Genomic DNA, 24,417 nt, shown 5'->3' on the forward strand with positions numbered 1-24,417 from the left:
TGGCAATACTCCGCGGTTCGCGGCGGGGAGGACCTCGAGTGACGGGGTATCGACAACGCCTGGCCATGAGCGATGAGCGACAAACCCCGGCATCGGTGCGAGCATTTTAAGTCTAGAGTACTATATATCGCTAGTACTCGTCTTAATGATTCAGTTCGAACCGGCATAATTCGCTTATTTTCGCCACTGTGAAAAGGGGGGAAAGCCGGGGAATGCCCTTTCGATAACACATGGACAACACATTTGGTGGAGGTGCGCTCAGTTTTAAAGCACATTATTTGGTCGTCCATCTCTGCTGTCCGAGTTCGAGGCAAACTGTTACGAAACGAACAACAGACCCCGGAGGATAGACTTTCAGCCCCCAAAACCGCGGTAAATAAGAGCAAAGTGCGGGGAAAACCAACACGTGTGCTCCAGTGCGTGGGGAATCTGTGCTACCTCGCGTAGATAAGGCGGACCCACGCGGAAAAGGGACAATGAGGGAAAACCAAACACTTGTTATCTCGGGCCTACCTCTGCGGTGCCATCTCTCTCTGGTTCTCTCTCGCTCCCGATAACGGTGTCCCACGGGTGTCTGCTTCCTGTCCAGGGAGTCCGGGGGGAGCTGGTCTTCCTCGTCGGGAGGCGGTGTCACTTCTGCCCGTCCGCGCCGCCGCCGCGGAGACCGGGCCTCTAGGCGGGCCCCCAGGGCTCCGGTCCAAAGCCCCGAACCCGAACCAAACCGCGATCGCGACCGATTTGCATTTCAAGTGACTGCGCGCCTTCGCAATTTTTCTTCCCGGCTCCTTTGTGTGGAGCCGAGGCCGCGCTCGGGCGGCGCATCTCACAGCCAAATAGCGCCACCTCCCCCCCCCCCCCTCCCCCTGCTCGCCTCGCCGCCAACCCGGGCGCGTTTGCGCGGTTTGCGTGCTTTGCGTCTCCCCACCACCCGCTCTTCGCTCTCCGCTCTCCACGCTTCACTCGCTCGAGTCGCTCCGCTCCGCTCCGTTCCCGCTCACCCTCCCCGCCCCGCGCCGCGCAGCGCTGGCTGCTGCTACGCCGTCAACTTGAACGTCGAAGTCAGAGCGCAGCGCAGCGAACAGAACAAAAGTGCCAAGTCGTTCCAGTCCAGTCTCGTTCCGTTTTCGTCCTAGTGTTGTGTCCGGGAGTGCTGCCCGCCCTGGCCAGCGTCATCGGATTACCAGGATTATCGGTGCCGTAGTCTTCGGCCGACTGGTAAGCAAAAGCAAGCCCTCCGCCGCACCCGCTCTCCCCGAAGGATGTGGGGGCATTCGTGGAATTGTCCAGTGCGTGATGATGTTGCCGCCGTCGACGGCCCGAGACTTGGTGTCGGCCAGGGCACGCCTCTGCTCGCGGGCGACGGCATGCTGGTGCCGCGAGCTGGGTTGTTTGTGTGCCATTTTAGGTTATTTTGGGGCTGCTTCAAACATACTGCTAGGACCACTATAACCTCCAGCATTGGAGTCTGCTCCTGGTGAAGGGTGTCTTTCTCTACATTTGTGATTTAACTATAGTTGATTCTTACTGCAGCTAAATTTCTTTGAGCGCCAAGATATGTAATCAAAGCATTACAATCATTTATCGTTAACTTAAGCGTAATGCCTGCTGTTTGATGGCTTTGTGTGAGTGCGCTGCCTATTTCCTGGGAAGCATACATGGTCCGATTTTCTTAGGAACATGAGTGAGTGCCTAATGAGAATCATGGCATTATTTGTTTCTTGCTCCTTAACATATCCACTCCATTCCTGTCCATAATACTCTAGGTTACTTCCATCGCTCAAATTTATCCTCAGGTTTGGCGCCTTTGCATTAGTCTACTTTGCTTGTGGTACAGGAAGGACCAAAACTCATGTCTTTGTGAATGCACATCTATCAGAATGTGTGCGTGGTTTACAGGATTGATTAAAGGTCAGTTTTTCCATAACTCGACTGCCTCTGAAAGTACCCCATTCATTTGATAGTCAAGTATCAAAACCTTAATATTCACTGTCGTTGATTATTCTCTTAATATTATTCTATATAGCCAGCTGAACTACATCCTGCAAGCTTGAGCTGGGAACTCAGTTTTCTTTAGTAGACAATTTGGCAAATGTTTAGAATATTTGAGCGCCGCTTTTGAACTGTGTATTTGTCCAACTCTCGAGCAATGGGATTGTGGCGTTCGAGCATTGATCTAATTGTCTGTTTCAAGTGATAAGACACAGCGACTTGCACAAGATTTTCTGCCGGTGCCATCATCCGCTGCTGTGTCAGTTGGAACGTTGGACTTTGCGGAGGGTGAATGTGACACTGCACCGCTTTGTTTAGTGGAGCAGTCTGTCATGGGGCTTCCTTCTTCCCTGCTGTTGGCCTACTGAAGCCACCGCCGCCTTTCCTCTGTCAGATTTGCCAGTTTGAGGCGGGGTTAACGATTAACGGGGTTCGGAGGGAGGGAGAGGGGGAGGGAGTACACTTTTGTTTACGGACGCTCGGCCTTCACGCCCCCCTCTCCCCCTCTAGACGGGTGTGCCCCCTTCCCTTCCCCCTGCCCCCGGCGCCACAGGCACACAGGTGGGAACCACTGCGCCGGCGAAAAAGGCGTGGGGGGCGGAGGCCGGCGGAGACGGAAGGAAGGAAGGACAGTTCCTGACTCTGGTTTCTGAGGCACCGAGTCACCGCGGCAGCGAAGAGGGGGCCGCGCTGGGGCCACCGCGGGGGTCAGTGGCGGCGGTGACGCAATGCTCGAGGGGGCGTGCCTAAACCGTCCGCGTCGCTGTCTCTCTCGCACTCGTGGGCCGCTCCGCAGGGCTCCGCAGGGGTGCGAGAGAGACGGCGTGAGAGAGCACTGACTGGGGCGGCATGGAGCAAAGCAGTGTGGTGGAGTGAGGGTTATCCACTTGGATTAACGCGGCCACTCGACAGTCGAAGTACCATCGCCCGATAAGCGACGCGGACAGCGAATCATGCCGGGGGCGGGGCGGGGCGGGGCGGCAGCGTAAACAGTCAAAAAGGAGAGTTGACCAGCCGCAGAGTCGCCAGGTGGACTGCCCGCCCGACCAGTGTGTCGTCGTTGACCGAATCTCGTCAGCGCTTAGATTTCCATATTCTTTCCAATGTCTCTTGTTTTTTCGTGTCGGAAACTCGTCTGGCTGTGTCGGCGCGGCGTGACATTTGGCGTCCGGCGCCGTCTGGCCCGGCTGGCCTCCGTTTGCCGTTGTAAAAGCAACCCCCCGCGGGCCGCGCCGCCGCGCCGCCGCGCCGCCGCCCGCCCCGCTGAGGCTTTTATACGTCTGCCGAGCCGGGCGCCGTCCGTCTGCCTGTCTCCTGTCCGCTCGCCCCTTCTACCCCTCCAAGGGCCCCCGTCGCCCCGATCGCACTGTGCGACCCTGATAGTTATCCTCTAAGGCCCTCTCTGTACGGCCGCTCCCTTTTCTCCTCGCAAAGAGCGGCGTCTTCTCCAGGGGCTCCCTGTGTGTCCGTCGGCCGGCGTCGGCGTCCCTCAGTCCACACCCCCTGCGGCCGTTGAGGGTTGCGAGGGAGGCTTTGCGTTGAAAGCTCTGTTCGGAATGGGTTCGCGGCCTTCAAGACTCCGTGGCGCGCTGCTACTGCACTGCTACTGCACTGCTACTGCACCCCAATCGACACCCCCCACCCCTCGGTCCTCGTCATGCACCTCGCCTGACCGTGGCGGCCGGTGGACTGATTCCGTTCTCGTCGCTCTGTCTCTCTCGCACCTGTGCGGGGAGCCGCAGGAGTGCGAGAGAGACAGAGCGACGACTCTCGGAATGGGTCGGGCCTGTAGCGCTGTTTCCTGCGTGACGCCGAACCGTGGAAACGATTTAGCTCTGCGCGGACGGACGGACGGGCGGACCGCCGGACTCGGCGGGAAGGAAAGAATAAGAGTGGATTGCACACGCGAAACTGCGCGACGAAAATAGCCGGCCGGGCCGTGACTGACCGATCGCGTATCGGGTCGACGGGGGTGGGTGGGGGTAACAATAGAGGAAAACTAGAAGGGCGGACCGGCCTGTGGTCGAACCCGCGACCGCGGCGGCCGCGGCGTCCGCGCGGCGTCAGCTGCCAGGAGTACCTGGAGGTTAATATTGACGAAGGGCGGCTGTCCCCGCCCCGCCCCGCACATCGACCCGGCCGGCCCCTCCTCTGTTGTGACGGCCTGCTCTGTGTGCACACACGCGCCTCGCGCCTCGCCACGTCGGCGTTAACACCCCGTCGCCCGGAAGAGGTGGCCAGGGCCGAAGGCCGAAGGGTCGGCGCCATGGGGCCGCCCTGGAGGGGCCCTGAAGGGTCGGGGGGGCGACCCTCCGGCCCTTCGCCAGGACGGCGGCCTTGCTGACGCTCTGCTTGTTGTTCCGCAGGGCTGCAGGCTGGCCAGTCAGGGCAGGGGCGCCCGGTGGCGGCTCGCTATGTAACGGGCTATGCAGCTGCAGCTCGTGGTGGTCGAGACCGGCCGAACATGGCGGCGCGCCCTGCTCAGGTAAGTGCGGACTCGCCGCGAGTGCGAGAGAGACGGGCGCACTGCGCACTGGACTTTGCAAATGGGGCGGCCGGGTGGTCCAGCCCTTTAATGGTAATGGTAATGGCCGCCCGGCGGGTAGGCAAGCCGCCGGCACGCGTGTCGTACTGCGCTCCGGGGCGCTCCACGCCGCTCCACGCCGCTCCACGCTCCGTCAGGCGCGGATACAGGGGGGGGGGGGATGGGGTTTCTGCCCCCCCCCCCCCCCCAAGCCCCTAGATAGCCGCCTGAAAGGTAGGCAAAAAGTGCTACTTTGCCTCTGTAAGTAGGCTAAAAGTGCTACTCCCCCCTATAGGCCACCCCTGGATCCGCCCCTGCGCTCCGTGCGTGGCCGTGTGGCGCCGTGGCGCTATCGCGCGCTAGCGTGTTGCACGGCCACCAAGTGCTCCGTGCTGCTGGCGGTGCTGGCGGTGCGATGAGGGTGCGCGACGGGGGTTGATACGGATCGCCAGGGTCTGGCTGGCTGGCTGGCTGGCTGGCCGTCGGGGCGACCGACGGCGAGGTCGCGGCCACCCGGCCACCCCGCACTGCGTGCCTGTCGGGCCTGTCGGGCCTGTTGCTGGGTAAACACCCCGCCGAGTGGCGCCCAATCGGAGGGGGTGCGGCCATCACGTGATTGGATTGGTCAAGGAGGGTGGCAGCGAAGCGACCCCGAACGACTTGGTTCAAACCAATTTGAGCGCCTTGCGATCTCCAACGTTTTCCAAATTTGCACATTTAATTTGCTGTAGCATCTCCGGAGGGTTCCCCGAGTAAAACTTTGAGGCAGTTGAGTGATGATTCCGCTTCTCCCAGACTTTTTGGCTGACGGAGAGAGAACGTTTCAAGACGGATCTGACATGTTTGCTCCTCTTTTTATCGATACCCTGCCAATGGCGAGATTGTATTGCTTCGAGACGGGCTGGCTGATAACACCTGGTGAAAGTGCCCTGCCCCTCTAGTAGCCATTTCCCTGCCGTTCCCTATCTGTGTCGGCACCCGTGGTGTCCTTGCTCAAGTGGAGAGAGATTAAGGGACGGCGGATTACTTTTAAGTAGTGTAGTGGAGGAGGCTGTAAACCTCGTGAAGCCGCCCAGCCTCCAAGTCGCGTGGGTGGCTGGCGAGGTGGCGTCCCATGACGCGACCGGCGCGCTGGTGCACTGGGGGAACCGCGCCGTCTGGTCCGCGTAACGGCGTAACGCGAGTCGTTTCCGTTCCCCGAATCGGCCGGGCCGAGGATGCAGATGTGCGTCCGTCTGTTCGGTCCTCGGCGAGTGCAGCTCAAGGTGCAGCTGCACCCGGCTGCACCTCGGTCCGCTGGAGGCACTGGAAGCGCCCGGTCCAGCGGAGTGAGTCAGCTGGGAGTGGCTCTGCCCCCCTCCCCCTCCCCCTCCCCGTTTGGAGGGAAGGGGAGGGAGTGACGGTCGGTCCGTGGGCAGCCGTGGGCCGCGGCCGTCTTGGCGCCGTCACGCTGCGCGCTGCGCCGTCAGGCCGCCAGTGTGCTGCAGTCGTGCTGTCCGCGCTAAGCTGCCCCGTTGCTTGGAGTGGGCTCGCGGCCCCTCGCGCGCGCGCGTGTGTGTTTGTGTGAGTGAGAGAGAGCCGGCCCGGCGGGCTGTAGGGTTGGCCGGCCCGGCGTTGTTGACGGCCCGGGCAGTCAGTGTGCATCGCGCGTCCGCGGCGGCAAGGGCAAGCAGTGCGTCGCGGAGGTGTGCGTGTCCACGGCGTCGACGGCGTCCTTCCGACGGGCACCTCGATGCCCCCGAGTCCCTCGGCGTGCGCTTCTCCCTGCGGCCCGCGCGGGGCCTGGCGCCAGGTACTTGTTGGTGTTGGCTGGCGCGACCGACAGCGGGACGATGGCCCGCTCGGCGTCCCACAGTGGACCAGAAGACCGGTGGAGGCGGCCAAAACTCTAGTCGCGTTTTGAGCTCCAGAGTCGCTAAATGGGACTCGAACCGAACGTGTGACCCCACCAATGGATTCCTCGTTCGAAGAGCAATCCATTGGTGGGGTCACACGTTCGGTTCGAGGCCCATTTAGCGACTCTGGAGCTCAAAACGCGTCTAGAGTTTTGGCCGCCTCCACCGGTCTTCTGGCCCACTGTGCGTCCTGCAGGAGTGACTGACCGGCGGCGGCCTTGCGGCGCTTTCTCTGCGCTATCTCGACGTGCGGACAAGGGACGTCCGTCTTCGGCCCGCGAGTCTGGACTCGGAAAGCGCGTGCGCAGTGTTGGTATTTGAACGCGGCTGCGCCAGCGGGGAGACGGCTCGACGCGTAGGAATCCGTGTGGCTTACGTAACGGAGCGCTAGGCGTGGGCACTTGCCCGGCTTCCGTGAGGACTTTTCCGACGCCGGAGCGCGCCGAGCAGGCCCTCGTCAAGGCCCTCGTGCCCTTGGAACTTGGAACCAAATTGCCCTTGGAACTTGCAGCCCAATTGGTCTCGGTGCGCGGCGTGCCCGCGGCCGCGGAAAGCCCGCTGAGGTCGGCGTGTTGTGAAGGCCCAGGAGCGCGCCGAGCACGCGGTGGACGACGCAGCCAGGACGGCGTGGGCGTGGTGGTGGACGCGGTGCTGGCGGTCGCTCTCGATGGTGGCGGCGCGCGCAGCGGACCGATTCCGAGAATCGTTGTCGTCGCTCTGTCTCTCTCGCACCCCTACGGCACGCCCCGCGAGTGCGAGAGAGACGGAGCGAGACTCTCGGAATGGGTTCGCGGCCGCGCCGATTCGGACTCTGAGTCAGCTGCGCTCGGCCGCGCCACTGCCACCGCCACGTCACACCGCCAAACCTGCTGGCAAAACAACAACGCTGCCGCCTGGCTTGCCGTTCGTTCGATTCCGAGCAGTTGTCGCCGTCTCCGTCGCACTCGAGGGCCGCTGTGGGGTGTGCGAGAGCGACGGGGCGACGAAAGAAGTGTTCGCCGCGTCGCGGAAGTCGAGTCGAGTCGCACGCATGCAGATGAGGTGTCGACCGTACGGAGAAGTGTGACCGGGGCGACTGGGACGGCTCGCTGTGACCAACTGTGACAAGCGTGACGAGGCCTGGAGGGGAAGTTCCTTTGCTCAGCCGTCGCTCTGCCTCTCTCGCACCCCCTTCGGAATGCCCCGCGAGTGCGGCAGAGACAGAGCGACGAAAATGTGCAGTGCTTGAAGCCGACGGCAGCACGCCACGCGAGGCCGCGGGGGGGTGGTGGTGGTGGGGGTAGGTGTCTGTTTGTTGTGGTGTGGGCCCCTGTTTCGACACTGGTATCGCCGAGCTCCTCGTCACTCTGACTGCATGGCCGCGGCGCCAACTTGACAAAAGCCCCAAGTTCAGGCAACGTCCTGTCGCTCTCTCCCACTTCCACGTGGGTGTGCGAGAGAGACAGAAAGTGGCGCACCACGGGACAGCGCGTGTGCCCTCGTTTAGCATACGGCCTGACGGGTCGCGAGGCTTATTTCGATCCCAGGACGGCCGGCCGGCCGGACGGAGCCTTTGTCTTTTTGCATTATTTCTGTCCGTTTTCCGTGAGTGACGTCACGGCGGTTGTTGTCACGGCCGCGCGGGGATGAATGAGTCATGCCGGGGAGAGAGAGACAGAGAGAGGGTGATAGTAGTGGATTGGGAAAGCGGGAACGCTTGAGAGCGCGTGCCTCGAGTCCTAGAGTGTGCCGGCTTACTCCTACAGTGGCGGAGTCGGGCCTCATACGCAGGTTGGATGTTTGGCTGCTGTGCAGTGCAGTTATCTCCGCTCCGACGCGGCGTGGCGGCCTGGCCGTCCGTGGCACTCCTGGTGTTGCGTAACCCAGATTCCGCGCGCCTCGGCAGGCGCCCCTGCCGCTCCTCGCCAAGGTCTTGGAGGCCCTGGCGCCGGCACCGCCGCTCGAGCGTGGCGGCCGCGGCCCGCCTAAAGTACCGACGCCGTCCGAAAAAAAATAAAAGTCGTTCGTCTTCGGAGCCGAACCTCAAACCTCCCTTGGAGGACGGCGAAACGCCGGGTTCGTTACGGAGAGGAGTGTGTAGGAAGGGACGGGCACCACGCACTTCGTCATGTCCTCATTCGCGCCTCGCGGCCTCGCGTCTTGCGGTGGTCAGGTTGCTGGCGGCGCGGCGCGGTGGTGGGAGAGAGGCTGCTTGGAGAGGAGCAGCGCGACTGTTGCTGCAGTTTCCTGTCGAGGGCGGCGAGGCCGTCGTCCTCTTCGTCGGCCTGGCCCTTCTCGCGACGCGACAGTCCGCCCCGCCCCGCCCCGCCCCGCCCCGCGGTGGCGGTAAAAGATGCAGCGGCGATAAGAGTTTAATGGCGGCGTTTGGAAGCAAGGAAAGGCGCTGCGAATGCCCCGCCCCGCCCCGCCCCGCCGCGGGGGAAGGGAGAGGAAGAGAGAGGGGGTTGTTTTGTATTGATTTGCTGTCTGCGTCGTCGGCGTGGCCGGTCGTCGGTCGGTCGGCGTCTTTGGCGCGCCGCGCCTGTACTGCTACGTACTGGGCGGGGCGGGGCGGTCATCGCCGCGCCGATGCTTGATTCGGCCGGTGGGGGCACCAGCCAGGGGCCCGGGCGCCCAGGGGCGCGCACTCGCGTCTTTGTTTGGGTGTACACGGCCGGGCGAAGCGGACACGCCGGTGGGGGCGCCGTGGAGGGGCCCCCGCGTCGCGAGCCGCGGGGCTTTTGAAGGCCGATGGCCGCGCCGGCCGCGCTCGCCTACAAGTAGGTACGCAGTGACCTCGACGTCGTGTGGGTTTGGTTTCCACGACGCTCTCCAGCGGCGCCGCGCGGGGGGAGTCCACTGCCAAGCTGTCTGTCGCTGTACGGGATGGGCTTTTAATATGCTAGAGGCTGTCTGCTTGTTTATTTAGCGGCTGGCTCGGTTACTCGGTCCGCTCCCCCGGCCCGCAAGGCCCGCAAGGGGGATGGCAAGCGGCAACTCTTGCTCGACGGCGGTCTTTGCCGTTCGGCGTCGTGGCCCGCACCGGGCCCTGCCCTCTCTGCAGGACTCATTCCGTCGCTCTGTCTCTCTCGCCACCACGCGGGACGCCCCATGAGTGGGAGAGAGATAGACGGAATGAGTCTGGTGTGAGGTCGTCGCCCGCATCCCGTCGTTACTTTGCCCCCGTTTGGCCGTTCGGCCCCTCGTGGGGGCTCGGCGGGGCTCGGCCAGGCACGGCGATGACGTCCACCGCTACGCGCTACGCCCATTGTTCGTGCGGCGGCGTGGCGACGCGGCGTGAAGGACGTGAAGGACGCCGTGGCGGTGCCGGCAGTGCGCAGTGCAGGCGTCAGTCACACTTGCTCCCGACCCGATGATGCTGCCCCCCCCCCCCCCCGCAGGGTCAGCAACCCTCTGATTCTTTGATTGGAGAGGATGCCCCTCATGTCGGGGGCGCCGCGGACCGGGGACCGCGGGCTGGACCAGACAGCGGCGTGACGTGGCGCTCTCGAGACGACGGCGTGCTTGGCGCGCGGCCAGACGGCGTGGACGACGCGGAGCTCGGTGGCGAGGCGACCCCGCAGCAGCAGGCCTGCACGGGTACGCGAGTCCTAAGAGTGTTCTGGGTTAGGGCGCGGTGCCAGTGTGCCGGCCGGGCCGAGTTCGCGGGTACCGAGTCACACGCACGCACACACGCGGAGGCTTATCGACAAGTGGCCCTCGACTGACTAGGCCCCGCGGGCCCCGCTAGGCTGGTGTCCCTTTTTCCGCCTGCGTGAGACAGCGCGGCGGCAGACTGATTCAGAGAGTCGCTCTGTCTCTCTCGCGCTTATACGACACGCCCCACGAGTGCGAGAGAGACAGAGCGACCGGCCCACGTCGACTCCTTTCCCTGCCCTGCCCGGCCGTGCCTACGCGGCTACGCGGCCACGCAGTTACGTGACCGTACCAGGACTCTGAAGGCGGGGCTTCCCTCTCTCTCGCACCCTCGCGGCAGGCGCCCTGAGTGCGACAGAGAGTGGGGCTGGCGGTGGCCGTGAAAGGCTGAAGGCTGCTCCCGGTGCGCGCGTCCTGGCGCGTCCTCGAGTCCCCCGAGGACGCCGCCGCCGCCTCCCCGTCGGCCCCGTCGGCAGCGCGGCGCGGTGGGGGCACGGCCAGGCACGGCGGCGGGGAAGGCCAGCGCCAGCCAGCGCCAGCCAGGCTCGGGGCAGTTATGGGGTCAGGGGGCGTGGCGCCATGGGCGGGGCGGGGCGGGGCGGGGCGGGGCGGTACGTCAGGGGATTCGCCCGCCCGGCCGGACTGCGCCGTGAATACTCAGCCATCAATCACGAAGCCATTTTGCACTTGTGCGTGTTCGCGTTCCCTCCGTCTCCCCCTTTTGGTGGCGCGGCCGGCGGGGCGGGGCGGGGCGGGGCGGGCCAGCGACGCCAAAGGAAAGGGCAGTCAGTCAAATCCGTGCAGGGGATGGGGAGGGGGGGGGATGCCGCGGTCTTTGTGGCGCCCAAATGGGTCGCCATAGCCGTGCGTGCTCTCCCTCTCTCCCTCTCTCTCCACCTCTGTCGCACTCTGTGCATGCAATGAGCGTGGAGGCGGCCGGGGGTTGGGCCTGTTCCAACGCACCCCAGCACGGGCGGCAGGGCCCTGCATGGGGCGCCGGGACCCCACCGGGACCCCAGCGGCAGTGGCACTCGCTGGCGGTCGCTTTGATGTTGTTTTTCTGCGCACTTCGGGCGCTGGCTGTGCACTGGTGTGTGGCTGGGCACGCCAAGGCCCGCCAGGCAGTGAGTGGCCATGGCCGCCATGGCTGCGGTGCCAGTCCGCCGTTTCCCCTTTTCGGCCCCTCGCGCCGCTGGCTTAGCCCCCGCCCCCGCCTCTGTTTCCCGTTGTCTTAAATCGCAGGTTCAAAAATACCCTTTATTTGGCTGTGGCTGGCCGTCGCCGGCAGCCTGCCAGTGTGGTGTGCGTGGTGCTCTAGAAGTCTGCCGCTGATAACCGCCTTCCCCTCCCCTCCGCCCGCCTCGGCAGCGTGTTCGGGATGCTTCGATGTCTCGCCCCGTTTCGCGCGGAATCCGCCCGCACTGACGACGGAAGCCGCAGGGAATGACCGTCTGTCTCTCTCGCACTCGTGGCGGTGCGAGAGAGAGGAAGGGTGCGGCGAGTTTGTCTCACGCCCTGGGGATGAACCAACTCGGCCAGGGCGGTCCATCTCGCAGTGTGGTGGCCGGCCGATGAGCGTGTGCTCTCCTCTCGCTTTTGACGGGCTGATGTACGGTATTGCTCTGGCCTGGCAAATTGACCGGCCAATTGAAGATGTGGCGGGGCGAGCATGCCTGGCCGGCCGGCCTGGCGCTAGCGCGCCAGCGGTACCAGCCTAGCGCGGCCAAGGACTTTAAGTGACATAATGAGTTCAGGATGACGTGTGCGATGCACGGTACGCCACGGCACGCCCGCATCGGGCTCGGGCTGGGGCCACGTGGGGACTCTGTCATTGTTCGAAGCGGGAAAATGATGGTTCGACTTTTAAAGACATGCTTTCTGCCCGCAGGATGGTCTGGGATCCCAAGAATGCCATCAGCCACAATGACTATGGCAGCTTTGAGCGGCAAAACAGTGGCAGCAACAGCAAGCTCGACGAAGACGACCACGACAAGCCGTTGCCGCTGAGAGGGTGCAGCCTGGGCAGCCTTGGCAGTGCCGGCGCACTTCCCCTGTCTCCGTTGCACAACCAGCAGGCCTCCGCTTCCAGCATGAGTGACACGGATCTCATCCAGAGGCAGCCCCTGCTCCCTCTTCCCACCAAGGTATGTCCTCGATTTTGGTCTATTTTGTTGTGTCGAGTTTGTTTCGCCTCAGGCTCTGATTGTGTTTTTGGTTTTTCCAGAATGGGAATCACATCACGGTAGAGTACGAAGAGGATAGAGATGACCACAGTGAAGACGATGGTCGACCTGGTGGCAAAGTCAATGGGGCTGTGATAATAAGTATCCCAAAAGCAGAGAGAGAAGAACAGAGGTATCCAAAGGAGAAGTTAAAAACACTTATGGGTGAGTGAATGGAATTGTTATCACATGTTTCAGTCCAGTACCCATTACATTTACATGCACTTCTGTCAAGTATTGAAATATTGAAAAGTCCACAGAACTAATTTAGTTACCTTGTTTCAGCATTTTTCTGTTTAGTATTTGGTTTTATTATGGCAACAGCGTCTCTGTCTTTGGTGCATGAACGCGTTCCAGACAAAAAAACTTATGGTCCCTTACCTGACATATTCTTTGAACTTTTCCCAAAAGTTCCATGGGCACTTACAGTCTCTGAAATTATTATTGTGGTGTCGACAAACGTCACTTTCCTTGTATTGTTATTTCACAAACATAGGTAAGCTATCTATATTGTAATTGAGGCTTTCAAGACAATGAGACATTTTCTCAGCAGTTGTTATCTATTTCAGGTTCATTGTGTTTAGGAGACTGTTCCTTATGATGTCCTTACTGTACCTGATGCGTTCTGTAACAATGTTTGTTACGGTACTGCCCATGTCAGACCCTACTTATTATTGCTCTCCAAAAGCAAATGAGACAACCCCTTGGCTGCTTACTACTAGAGTCTGGCAACTCATGTCTGGTTTTGGCCTGACCATTAATGGGAAGCAAACATACTGTGGAGATTTTATTTACAGTGGTCACACTGTTATGCTCACCATCTGTTATCTTCTAATCAACGAGTGTGAGTAAAGTGATAGATGGAATTTCTAGTGCAGTGCAAAATTGTTGGGTTTTTTTAAGCTTCTTATCTTGACCCTTATGTGCCACAGACTCTCCGGATTCACCAAAACGAATCTTCCAGTTACTGTCATGGCTCTCTTGCATAGCATCCACGACTGCAGTCTTCATGGTCTTACTTGCAAGAGGACACTATACCATCGACATACTAATTGCCTACTTTGTCACTACAAGAACATTTTGGATTTATCATACTCTTGCTAATAATTCGTCTTTAAAGGTAATTTTTCCACCTCATCAATTTGTGCACTCCCTCTTAATATCAATTTGATATTGATATGCTTTCATATTGATGCCCCATTTTTGTTTCAGAAACCTGGACCTCACAACTTCTTGGCTCGTGCTTGGTGGTTTCCAATATTCAGATATTTTGAAGGGAATGTTGGTGTCAAGGTCCCTCGCCAGCACGACTGGCCGTTGCCATGGCCTCGCAGATTTCTGCACAAGCCTCCAAACAGAAACAGTTAGAAATCTCTTCTCTCCGCACAATGCTCAAGAAAGAACAGACATGAAATAAATATAAGGAGCCAATGGTAAAATTATGGAGCTCTGTGGCCAGAATGTGTGCCTGGCGAACCTAATCTATTGGTGAAATGAACAGTGATTATTGTGCTGTGAAGCAAAGTGATTTAATCGCAGAAAGTTTTCTTCATTTTTCAAGAACAAATAAAATGTGTGAAAGTGTGAAGTTGTTCCTCAGATGGTGTGTACTTGGCTAAGTGAAGAGGTAAAATGTTTTGATCTTATTGTTAAAATTTCATCATGGATTCTCATCCAAACCTAAATATTGTCAGTCCGTCCAAAATTTTGTCATGAGGTTCTAAATGAAATTTATACAACTTTGCTTAACACTGATTTTGCATGTAAGTTCTTTGTTTGGTTTAAATCTTACTTGTCCATAAGTTCCTTGCAATGGAACAAAGACTGTTCTTTTAACTGCCTCTTGTTGCTTTAAGGACTATCATGAGCTTTCGTCAAATGATTTCTTTAATTGGCCACTGACATTAGGTGCTACAGAAATATTTCTGAGATACTTAATTTATCACTAAATGTCTTCCGGACTCTCTCAGCACAATCATTAAAACTGTATTATTTTGGTCAGTGGTGCTTCGGTAAGAATTTTGATGTGATTGAAATTTCTTAGCCTTTTGGTCAGTTACTCCCTTGAGGACAGGCCACCTGGAAACAAGTGCATAGGCAGTACCTGCTTTGTGAGCTTGGTAATGGACTATAGTACAGCAAACAGCATTGCTGGGCATGGCCGCCTGTACTTTTCTGCCTTGCTTTCCATTCATGGAAAATGAAATGGGTGCTTTTTGACCCGCGAAGTATAGCTTTGTTCATTCTGTCTGAGGCAGTTGTTAACTGTTGACTGTTTCAGTGTATTTTGTTGTGCCTTGTGCGTTCAGATATTCTGCTGCTGTGAACAGTTATGAGAACATAGCTTTTATGGGAGATAAATGATATGAAATGCTCCTGAATTGCGTGCAGAAGGTGTGTGTAATCACGTCTACAAAAACGTGCTGTGATCTTTAAATTTTCAAATTTGCTAGACCAAATAAGGGTAATGTGTTAAACAAACCTTGCATACATTTTTATTTTAATTGAAGGTTGTACATATTAGCCTAAGTGCTGATGTAGTTTCGTTCAAAATGTGTATGAATTGTGTATGTTCTTTCATGCAGTTAGAACTGTATGGATAAGCCATGAATGAATCTCTTGCTGCTTATGAATTTTTTCTACCCTATACAATAATGAAATTGAATTGAATGAAATCATTGAAAGTTTGTTTCCTAATTAGAGACATGAGAAATGCAATGAAATCTGTACTCACTGAGAGTAGTCCATGTATTATTTTCCTCCACTTTTATTTTTACTGAAAATGTCTTGTGCTAATTCTATTTTAATGCCTAGATGGTTTTAAAATTCTTCAATCAATTTAGTTAGTGTAGCAGACTGTTCTATTTTTTTTTTTAGGACCAGTTAAGTAATGATTCTCCTATTTTTTTACGTTATGATTTCACTGTAACTGCTCGACACTTACCATGTGGGCTTCTGTTCTAGTTTAAATGTTTAATGTTATCATATGTGATGTATTTTTTAAATCAACTCATAAATGGAATCTGCTAGTGATAGGTACTGATTTATTAAGTACTATAGTTTTTCCTAATGTTATTTCTTCTCCATTGCTTGGTTTCAGTCTTGTGCAACAGTGCATGAGTGTTAGTCATCTAGACTATTTCTTTCAATTGTGATGAATGTTTGTATCAAGTCTGAAATGAGGGTCTTACTTTTTGTTCTTATTGCTGTATCTAGTTCAGCTTGATGTGTTTAATGGAAGCAATGCTTTTACCCGTGTTAAATTATGCTTTTTATGAAATTTATACATTTTTATAGAGGCAATAAATAGTTTCATCCTTTACATGTTCAGGTGGTATTTGAAGGTTCAATCCCACTAGATATTTTAAATGTGAAGTAGACAAGAATTTTGATGAACTGAGAGGGTTTGCATGCACAAGCTATCAAGCCTACTTTCCCCATAGTACTGTAATGTTATTTATTTATGTATCAAGTTAGCTTTCGCATCTTAATCCTTGCCCCCCTGCCCAATTTCTTTTACCACTTTAAAAGTACTAAAGAAAATGAAAGAGATTCCGCAAATGACAATGTACATTTAATTTGATTTTCATTTAAGTTTCTTATTGAAATTTTATTAGGCACGATCTTTAGCTCATTTAGGCTATGTTTACCTAAATAAAGCTGCACTAACTTATGTATCTTGTTTGAGTGTACCTCTTGCTCATCAGAGCTCTCTATTCTCATAGCTACAGAAAGGGATCTATAAATGAAGCAATAATGTGATCATGGCCATCAACTCATTTTAAAACTCCTGGCTGCACATAAGACATCTTACACAGACATGTAGCATCAGTTTCAAAGAAAATGACCCTGCTGCACAAAACTACATGAAAGGGTTAACAAGAAAAGATCCCTTCCACACAGAGTAGCATACAGGTCAATCCATTTTCCACTAATGGTGCATGAAAACAAGTGCCCATTGTGAAATAAAATAAATAGACATATGACAAATACAATACACAAGCAGGAAATATTTTATCACAGACTGTAAAAATAGTACTTAAAATAATAGACTAAAAGAGAAAAATAGTGTACAAAAATACCTAACAGGATCTAGTAATTAAGTACAGTACCCTAAAAATAGGGGTCAACTCAATACATGTAAGGTAGAATTCATTAATTTATCTCTGATTATGCTTAAACCAATGTTTTCAATGTGGACTAGTGCAAATCTCTTGAGACAATAGATGAGGACAACAGCTAAACCCAACTTAACAGATGGTTTTAAAATTTCATCACACGTCAAACCATTTTCCTGTGCAGTCTTCAATATTGATTACAGTACAGATGAATGCAACAACAAAAACAACAAACAAGAAAGCTCAATGTCAAAACTAAAAACGACCATTGACCATGGTCCTTAACAGAGTCCCCACCTCTTCAGGATCTTGCATTGCTTCCGCAAGCATTTTCTCAACATTTCGCATGATTGCAACCTTCTGATAGCCCTTTATAGGATATTCCACCTGGCCAACAGGACCTGCCTGAAAGAGAGAACGAAAATAAAAGGGATGAATGCAAACTTAAATGTTCTCCACACACTTTTTTTCCAAAATGAGATTGAGAACATAATTACCTTGTACCAAAAGTTTAAAGACACTGAATACTTTTCAGGTTTCACAGACTCTATGTGATGCCACCAGTAGATTGGAATGTAGAGTACATCTCCTGGACCAACAACGGTTTCAACTCCATGCAAATTTTGAGCCTTTGGAAATCGACTGTAATCTATGTCAGTTAAATCAACCTGAAAATTAAAATGCCCATGGGTGTAACTTTGTGCATAATTTTTTTTTAAAAGTTACATGAGATAAAGGTGTATAATTCCAGCCAGTGCAGTACCTGACTTTGGCGATCATGTGGATGCCAAACAGGATGAGGGTACAAACATTCAAACTGTTCCGGAGGAAAGAGAATGCATCTTTTGTGGCCGTGTATTTGGGCAAAGAGGTTCTCCTGCTCATCATAATGACAGGGGGTCACATTGCCTGGTAAAGAAATAAACCAAGGTACCATGAAAACAAGTGACAAGACTAACAAACACATGAGTAAGATAGGTAAATGCTTGTTGTAACCTTCCAAACCAATGAGAAGCAAATTATAGGTAAGTTTTCCCCAATTATGCAGCTTCTGTTTAACTGTCACCCAATCCCAGCGGAACCGAATGAAATCTTGAACCACACCAGCTCCAGAAGTGCTGTTTAAGGCTTGCTGAAGATACATCCTGTCAGAGGTTCATGAATTCGATTGACATTGACATTCTTGATAATGTGTAAGACCAACTGGTTCAACTTTTTACTTCCCGTAAATTAAAAGGTTTTTCTTACCTCTCATCGCCGTCTTTCCACTCTTTAACCCGTCTGGCAAACTCTCGAATTTTCATTGTAGTGCTTTTCGCAGGTCTCTCATACTCCTTCTTCGATCTGTCCTTTACATGAGCTCCAGTTACAGACGCAATCTCCGCAAGTTTCTTTTCATCGAAAAACTTAAATTGGTTCCTATCGCTCACAAATATGGTAAAATCTCCATTGCCCATGTTTTCTTCTAAGTAGTCTAGATTCCATTTAGATGCAGCACCAACGAGATTAGATCCCGTCAACACTACTGGTTTCTGTAAGACACCGGGAAAAATGATTCAGCGCTCAGATTCACAATCAGCAATTTCAAGCTAATGATTTAAAATTCAAGGGGTAGAATAAAATCATGAACCGACAGACATTTTAAAAATAACAATTAAAGGACAACACTAACCTTCAGTCTAATAAGTTCATCTACTTGTGGGTCCATACAATTCAGCCTAGGAATGTCATCCAGAGGAAAATCATATTTCCTCAAATCGTGTTGGTTCCAATTAGGTTTCTCGGTTGTCATCGCAGTATATATGATTTAGGCCGAACAACGCGAACGCAACTTGAACATGTACCTACAAACAATGAACTTGTAACAACACACTCATGACTTTTTTTTTGGGTTGTTTTTTTTGTTTTGTTTATTTTTTTCTCTAGGATGAAGAAGAAGATGAAGAAGGGTTTCCGTTCGGTCACCACAACAAGCAGACGACAGATAGGTTAAGGGACAGCTGGAAGTCTTTGTTCGGGAAATACAAGGCATTTAATCATCAGGAGAATGTGGTTTATGCTCATGAACAATGTCTTTTTAGCACTTCCAGTCAATATGGTGACCAACAGTGGCCCTAATGTTTAAAACGAATATGTCGTCTGTTTGTTATGCTGCGACCGGAACAGCAGCATTCCTCCCCTTCTTCCCTCTGGTAAAGCACCTTACTTTCATAAACACAATTTGAATGAGTTTGAACCAATTATATGTCAGATTACCAGTGTTCAGTACTTGTGTCAAACTCGTGCTTCAACCTGGATAAATGTATCCAATCCCTCAAGAAATAACTAACCTCTTTATATATAGGTCAGAAACGCGATACGTCACAGTACAGGTTAAGGTGTTATTTGACATTTGTGTCAAATGTTAACAGCTTGACAGTTAATGTGCTTACACCTATTACTGTCATGCCAACGATAAAATGGCACCATCGACTACTAGCCATCAGCAGTTGGTATTTGCAGTGATTGATTGTATGAAAACTTGCTGGCTTGATCATTGCCACTGTTTGCATCAACAATACAGATCTCTGTCTACTGAAAGGTGAGAATCCTTGAACGGCCTTCTCATTTTGATACTTCATTTATTCTAAAAGAACCTCATGACATCTTCAAGTTCAGAGGAGGCTCATCCTATCTACGTTATAATGTATGCTCCCTTTATTTCCTTGTACAGGGTAATTTTGCAGTTAGTAAATCATGGAAGAATTAGAAAGTACTCCTCACTTCATAGATGTGAGCTTGGGAGAAAAAAGCTGTGATCTCAATAAGACACACAAAGATCATACCAAAATGGTGCAATCAAATGCTGAAAAATGTGAGGGCAACGAAGAAACACCACCTCCTTCATCGTCTCCTATCGCATGTGCCTTATCCCAAGACATAAAATTTGACACGCTGAATGACAAACCATCAGAAATCAATGGCTCTGTTAGAGCTAAGGGAGACATCTTAAATGACTTGATCCCAGCTCTAGATCATCCAATCACTACAGAGAATTGCATGCCCCTTCCGAAGTTGGAAATATCTACCGAGCCGAGTTTGTCAAACAAAGAAGTGCCTGAAACTGATAATTCCAGTGTATCAGATAGCACAGGAGATCAGACATTTTCTGATGAAAAGATTAATAACCAGAATGATGGTTTTGAACTAACTTTTGAGCGAAATGATGCAAGTGCTGAGGATATTTCCAGGACCTCAGTAGAGAGTGACCTTTGCCAAGTGACACCTTGCTCCTCAACATCTCTGTCGGTGCCAAGCTCAGAAGAAACAAGTCCTCTTCACAATAGTGAAGTTGAGAAATGCATTCTGTTAGAATTAAACAAGGTTCTCACAAGTCTGGGCTTTGGCATTAAAAAGCAAAAAGAAAATGGTGTGAATGGTATTGATACTCCTGCTGAAGAAGATTCCCCAGCGCATGAATCACACCTGACACTTGCAGAGTTCATACAAAGTCTGCAATATCAACTGTCCAAGTACGTTGTTGTTTTTTCCTCTGTGTTTTCCACTTTTTTTTAAGTTTGGTTTTCAATTGATTTGTTTTTTAAATTTTTGAAGATTTAAACTTGCCTCTGAGAAGTTTAGAGATGATCATTACACAGAAGTTCAAGGACTTGAGCGTGCGCTTGCTTATGAAAGATCTCGTTTGGAGCTTCAAGAAAGTACTGCAACTCAAACCATTACCCAACTCAAAACTGACTTAGAGAAAGTAATTATGATTATTATAACAATTAGTTATCATAATATTTCTTCATGCAACCATACATGTTGTTTCAAGTTGATCACTGAGAATCATGAGGACCTATGTTGCAGAAAACCCAGCTCTACGAAGCAGCGAACAAAGACAAGGAGGGAATGGTTGTTAAATATGCTATGAGCGAAAAATCTGTAATCACTGTAAGAAAAGATCTGGAACTTGCAGAACGGCGATTGAGAGAAGCTAATAAAGCTAGGGATCTGCTTTCAGATCGATTGAAAACAGTGCAATCTGAGAAAGAAAAGGCAAACAATGCACTGGAAACAAAAGTGTGTATTCTCTCTTAGTACTACTTGTTTACGTACTCACCCATTTTCTGAACCCTCTTGACTGTTCATTTTTCTGCAATCTTTTAGGGACAAGAGTTTAGCATTGTGAACAGAGAGAATCAGAGACTAAAAGAGGATTTGAAGTGGACTCAGAATAAATTAAAAATGGAATCTGAGAGCAAAAAGGTGAGTAAAGTTGAAACTTTTCATTTGTAAAGATGAAATTGAATCGTGAATGATTTTTTTTTGTTGTTGTTTTTGTTGTGCACAGGAAGCTGAACAAAGAATTACAGATCTTATCAGAAAGCTAGAAGAAGCTAGATTAGAAGCTGAACAGTCTCATAAGGACGCTCAAAATGCCATCAAGTCATTTCAAGTCTCTGAAGAAAACAAAGCTGTATCACTTGGTAAGGATCTCAGGCTTATAATCTAAACCTGTTCTGCTTCTTGAGTCAATCTAGTTCAAGTATGTCTGCTATTATTATTTTTTAGACCATCAACTACGTGAACAGCATGCGAAACTTATTTTGGAGAGGCATGGAAGAGCCGATACTGAAGTCACATTGAAGCAGATGCAGGCAGAGGTAGACTCCTTAAAAGCCAAACAGCAAGCTCTTATTAGCGAGAATAATCAGTTGTCTTTGAAGGTATTGCCAATGTATTTTATTTCAAGCATACTCTCTCCCTCTGAGCCCTGTAAAAATCATGATTAATAGGTACATTTTTATTTATTTATTTTTTAAAATTTTAGGTGCAAACTCTAGAGAAGGATAGATTAGATGGAGACCAAAGATTGTCACGCTTGAAGCAGGAAAGTGACAAGCATCACCAGGAAGTTGCAGATTTGAGAGAAAAACTTGTGGGAATGGAGTCTTTGCGAGCACAGCTCCAACAGTAAGCTATCATTAAATTTTGTGTCGCATACTAATGGTTTATAGTCGTCTTAGTTAATGTTTTGATATGAAAAAAATATTTTCCAGCAATGAGGACCAGCTTTCCACATGCCGCAATGAAATGGAGCGACTGAGACAAACGAATGTTGAACTCCAGCAAGATGCTGCAGCATGTCGGGAAAGAGAGGCAGAGTTGTTAGATTTCACTCAAAAACTTACAGAGAAGAATGTGCGTCTCCAATCTGAATTTTCAGCTCTAGAAGCAAAAGTTAGTATTCATTCTGTATAAATGGACATAGTGATTTATTTCATTTTTTTTTTTAATGGCCAATTATTATATTTTGTTCTGTACTTACAGGCTCAAATGCTTGAAGGTGAACAACAACCCCTGACAAGAAGACTGACAGAAGCAGAAACCAAGGTTCAATCCCTTACTAAGGGGTTAGAAGAAGAACAGAAATTGCGTCAGGAAGAGAATTCTATCCTAGCCCGCCATCTGGCAGAGAGCACTCATCGTCTGGAACAGACTCAACAACAGCTTGAAGACTCACAGGGTGAAATTGAAGTGCTTAAAAGGAAACATGCTGCCTCTATACGTGAATTGACCAGAGAAATTCAACAGTCACGCAAACGTCAAGAGATAGCAGAGAACAGTGCAAGTAGCAGTCACCACAGTAGTAATAGCAGCACGTCAATTGCTCAAGGCTCTCGTACTTCATCTAGCTCATCCATCAATACTGTCTGTGAACCTTCGCCATCTCCTATCCTTCCCCCAATTGTATTTCCAAATGGACAAGTATGATCAAAAGTTTTTCCCTTGAGCCTAATTACATTTTGTATTTCCAACTCAATTTTGTTCTTGTTTTGATTTCTAGGAGCCAGACAAACATGTACTTATTGAGCGTCTAGTTAAACTACAGAAAGAAAATGCTAAGAAAGCAGAAAAGTTAGATTTCATGGAGGAGCACGCACAAGTCTTGGTGAGTGAACTCCAGAAGAAAACAAGACTTATCCAGAATTTTGTCATGAAGATGCCAGCAGGAGCTCTCTCATCTGAATCTATGGATCAGAACAAGGTATGCTTCCCTCATATTACAAACCACAAAAGAGCTAACAAACCCTAACATAACTCTAAACCCTCTTCATCTCCTTTTATGTACATGCAGCATGCTATTGCTGGATTTTCTAAGCCTAAGCAGGTAACGGGTGTGACTTAATTCTTATGGGTAGCTTTGTGTAGCTGATATGTAGTACTGACTGTTGTGTTCTTGAATGACCATTGCTTATTTTATTACAAGTGACCTTTAATTATTATTGTTTTTCTTCAGGCTGATCTTGCAAAGAAATCAGGTATAATGGCCAGCATGTATGGATCAAAAACCGATGAAACCATGTCAGCAGAGTTGTCCATGGAGATCAATCGTAAACTTCAGGCTGTTTTAGAAGACACTCTTTTGAAGAATATTACTCTGAAGGTACACCATGCCCTTGCATTCCATTTTATCATAACAATCTTTTCACTATTAAAGAGTTATAAATTTATGGTATTCTTGTTTGCTTTAGGAGAACATTGACACTCTTGGTGCAGAAATTGCAAGATTATCAGCAAAAACAACCAGCAAAAAGTGATGGATGTTATTGTACAGTATTTTTATCATGACATCTTGTTTGGTCGCCGGTACATCGTGTGGTGGCGTTGCATCATTCCATGATATAGTGATCACTATTCAACAGGTGTTCTTTTTTGGGTCTGCTTTCAAACACCAATTTGAAATTCTCACTTCACTGATCACCATGTACCTGATTCACTTAATATATATCATAAGTATTTAACTCTTTCCTGAACATCTGTTATCATGGGTCAGCCACTTGTCCTGTCTACCTTTTTGCCATCATTTTCCAATAATTCTTTTGAGAAAACAAATGTTGTTCTTTGATGGCATATTGAATTTTATAATGTATTATTTTTGTGCTACTTACATAGATTTTTCAATTAAAAGATAGATATAGGATCAAATTGAATATATATTTTGCTTTTGACAACTATGTCAATGTATTTATGATGGGCTGTGGTCCTTGAAATTCAAGTTAATTGAAACTCCTTTCTTTGTCGTTGTTAATGTGGAAGGCTGGATCAGAATTATGTAAGTTGTGTGAAAACAGTTTTAAGCCATATCAATTTCTTTTATGAATGTGTCTACCTGCAGTGTATCTCACACACACTGATCCTGGCCTCCGCCAAAAAATAAACAAAGAAAGAGAGAATGTCAAACAAGTCAAATAATTGTTATCTTGTTGCCAACGTTCGTCGAAATTTGTGTGTCAGCAGTATTGTTTACTTGAATCCATAATCTGTGATTTACCTTTTTAATACAAAAGTTTTTATTTCCCATAAAAGGTAACCATAACTAACAGCAGATTATGTACCTTTTGTACTATGTATTCTTATCACATACCCAAGTTGTTTGCTTCAGGGAGTAGTCCTGCGTGCTTCACAGCAAGCCACTGTATTGAATACATTCAGACCGCGTGGAGAGTTACAACAAACTTGTGATATTCTGTTAGCATTGGACATTCTATTATTATTATTATTATTTATACAAAGTTTTATTTCGCTAGTCTTCCTAGCTGGAGGAGTAGTAGTGTAACTTAATTGTATTTACATGTATATTGTTTATGAAATGGGCAGATTCTGATGCCAAAAAGTAGTGAGGCCAAGCACACACTGGCACGGCCCTGTCTCCCCATGGTCAGAAACCCCAGTCACTTTGAACAACGCTATTCATCAACTATGTATCACTGAGTCTATGATAATGTAAAGTTATCTAGAGAATGTTAATAAACCGTTCATTGCCATATGAGGTTTTTTTTCCAAGCAGGATTTCCTTACCCAGTTTTACCAAAGTCTTGAGGTGCCTACTGGCAACTTAGGGACCAACCCTATGTTCGGCCTTGCCTAAAATATGACTAATCGAGTGTCGACAAGTAATCACTCAAACCATAACCGGGGGGGGGGGGGTGAAGAGGGGCAAGTTAGGCCACCGTCTCCTCACCCGTGTGTTGCGGGACGGGAGGGTT

At 50.7% G+C, this 24,417-nt stretch overlaps 3 protein-coding genes across 5 annotated transcripts; 2 read left to right on the plus strand and 1 right to left on the minus strand.

Moving 5' to 3' along the window:
• The first annotated feature begins 921 nt into the window (after window positions 1–921).
• On the plus strand, window positions 922–15,588 carry LOC117647618 (phosphatidylcholine:ceramide cholinephosphotransferase 2-like). Of its 2 annotated transcripts, XM_034389468.1 has the most exons (8): window positions 922–1,215; window positions 4,356–4,474; window positions 11,933–12,188; window positions 12,269–12,431; window positions 12,552–12,762; window positions 12,836–13,110; window positions 13,199–13,386; window positions 13,479–15,588. In XM_034389468.1, the coding sequence occupies exons 2-8, from the start codon at window positions 4,416–4,418 to the stop codon at window positions 13,632–13,634; spliced, it is 1,308 nt and encodes a 435-aa protein (XP_034245359.1). In that variant the 5' UTR covers window positions 922–1,215; window positions 4,356–4,415; the 3' UTR covers window positions 13,635–15,588. The 2 variants fall into 2 exon arrangements, with proteins under 2 accessions (XP_034245359.1, XP_034245360.1); XM_034389469.1 differs by lacking the exon at window positions 4,356–4,474.
• A 437-nt stretch (window positions 15,589–16,025) lies between these two features.
• On the minus strand, window positions 16,026–18,307 carry LOC117647619 (hypoxia-inducible factor 1-alpha inhibitor-like). Its single transcript, XM_034389470.1, has 6 exons — window positions 18,057–18,307; window positions 17,633–17,916; window positions 17,381–17,529; window positions 17,148–17,293; window positions 16,882–17,052; window positions 16,026–16,789 (listed from the first exon to the last, which is right to left on the minus strand). The coding sequence occupies exons 1-6, from the start codon at window positions 18,174–18,176 to the stop codon at window positions 16,640–16,642; spliced, it is 1,020 nt and encodes a 339-aa protein (XP_034245361.1). The 5' UTR covers window positions 18,177–18,307; the 3' UTR covers window positions 16,026–16,639.
• Window positions 18,308–18,354: 47 nt separating this feature from the next.
• Window positions 18,355–24,197, plus strand: LOC117647616 (coiled-coil domain-containing protein 186). Of its 2 annotated transcripts, XM_034389463.1 has the most exons (15): window positions 18,355–18,576; window positions 18,729–18,965; window positions 19,098–19,896; window positions 19,979–20,129; window positions 20,234–20,446; window positions 20,534–20,632; window positions 20,718–20,853; window positions 20,939–21,093; window positions 21,198–21,340; window positions 21,427–21,607; window positions 21,698–22,135; window positions 22,215–22,415; window positions 22,506–22,538; window positions 22,668–22,814; window positions 22,903–24,197. In XM_034389463.1, the coding sequence occupies exons 3-15, from the start codon at window positions 19,121–19,123 to the stop codon at window positions 22,966–22,968; spliced, it is 2,739 nt and encodes a 912-aa protein (XP_034245354.1). In that variant the 5' UTR covers window positions 18,355–18,576; window positions 18,729–18,965; window positions 19,098–19,120; the 3' UTR covers window positions 22,969–24,197. The 2 variants fall into 2 exon arrangements, with proteins under 2 accessions (XP_034245354.1, XP_034245355.1); XM_034389464.1 differs by lacking the exon at window positions 22,506–22,538.
• The last annotated feature ends 220 nt before the right edge of the window (window positions 24,198–24,417 follow it).

This window comes from Thrips palmi, unplaced genomic scaffold (assembly GCF_012932325.1).
Source record: "Thrips palmi isolate BJ-2018 unplaced genomic scaffold, TpBJ-2018v1 HiC_scaffold_2, whole genome shotgun sequence".
Lineage (NCBI taxonomy): Eukaryota > Metazoa > Arthropoda > Insecta > Thysanoptera > Thripidae > Thrips > Thrips palmi.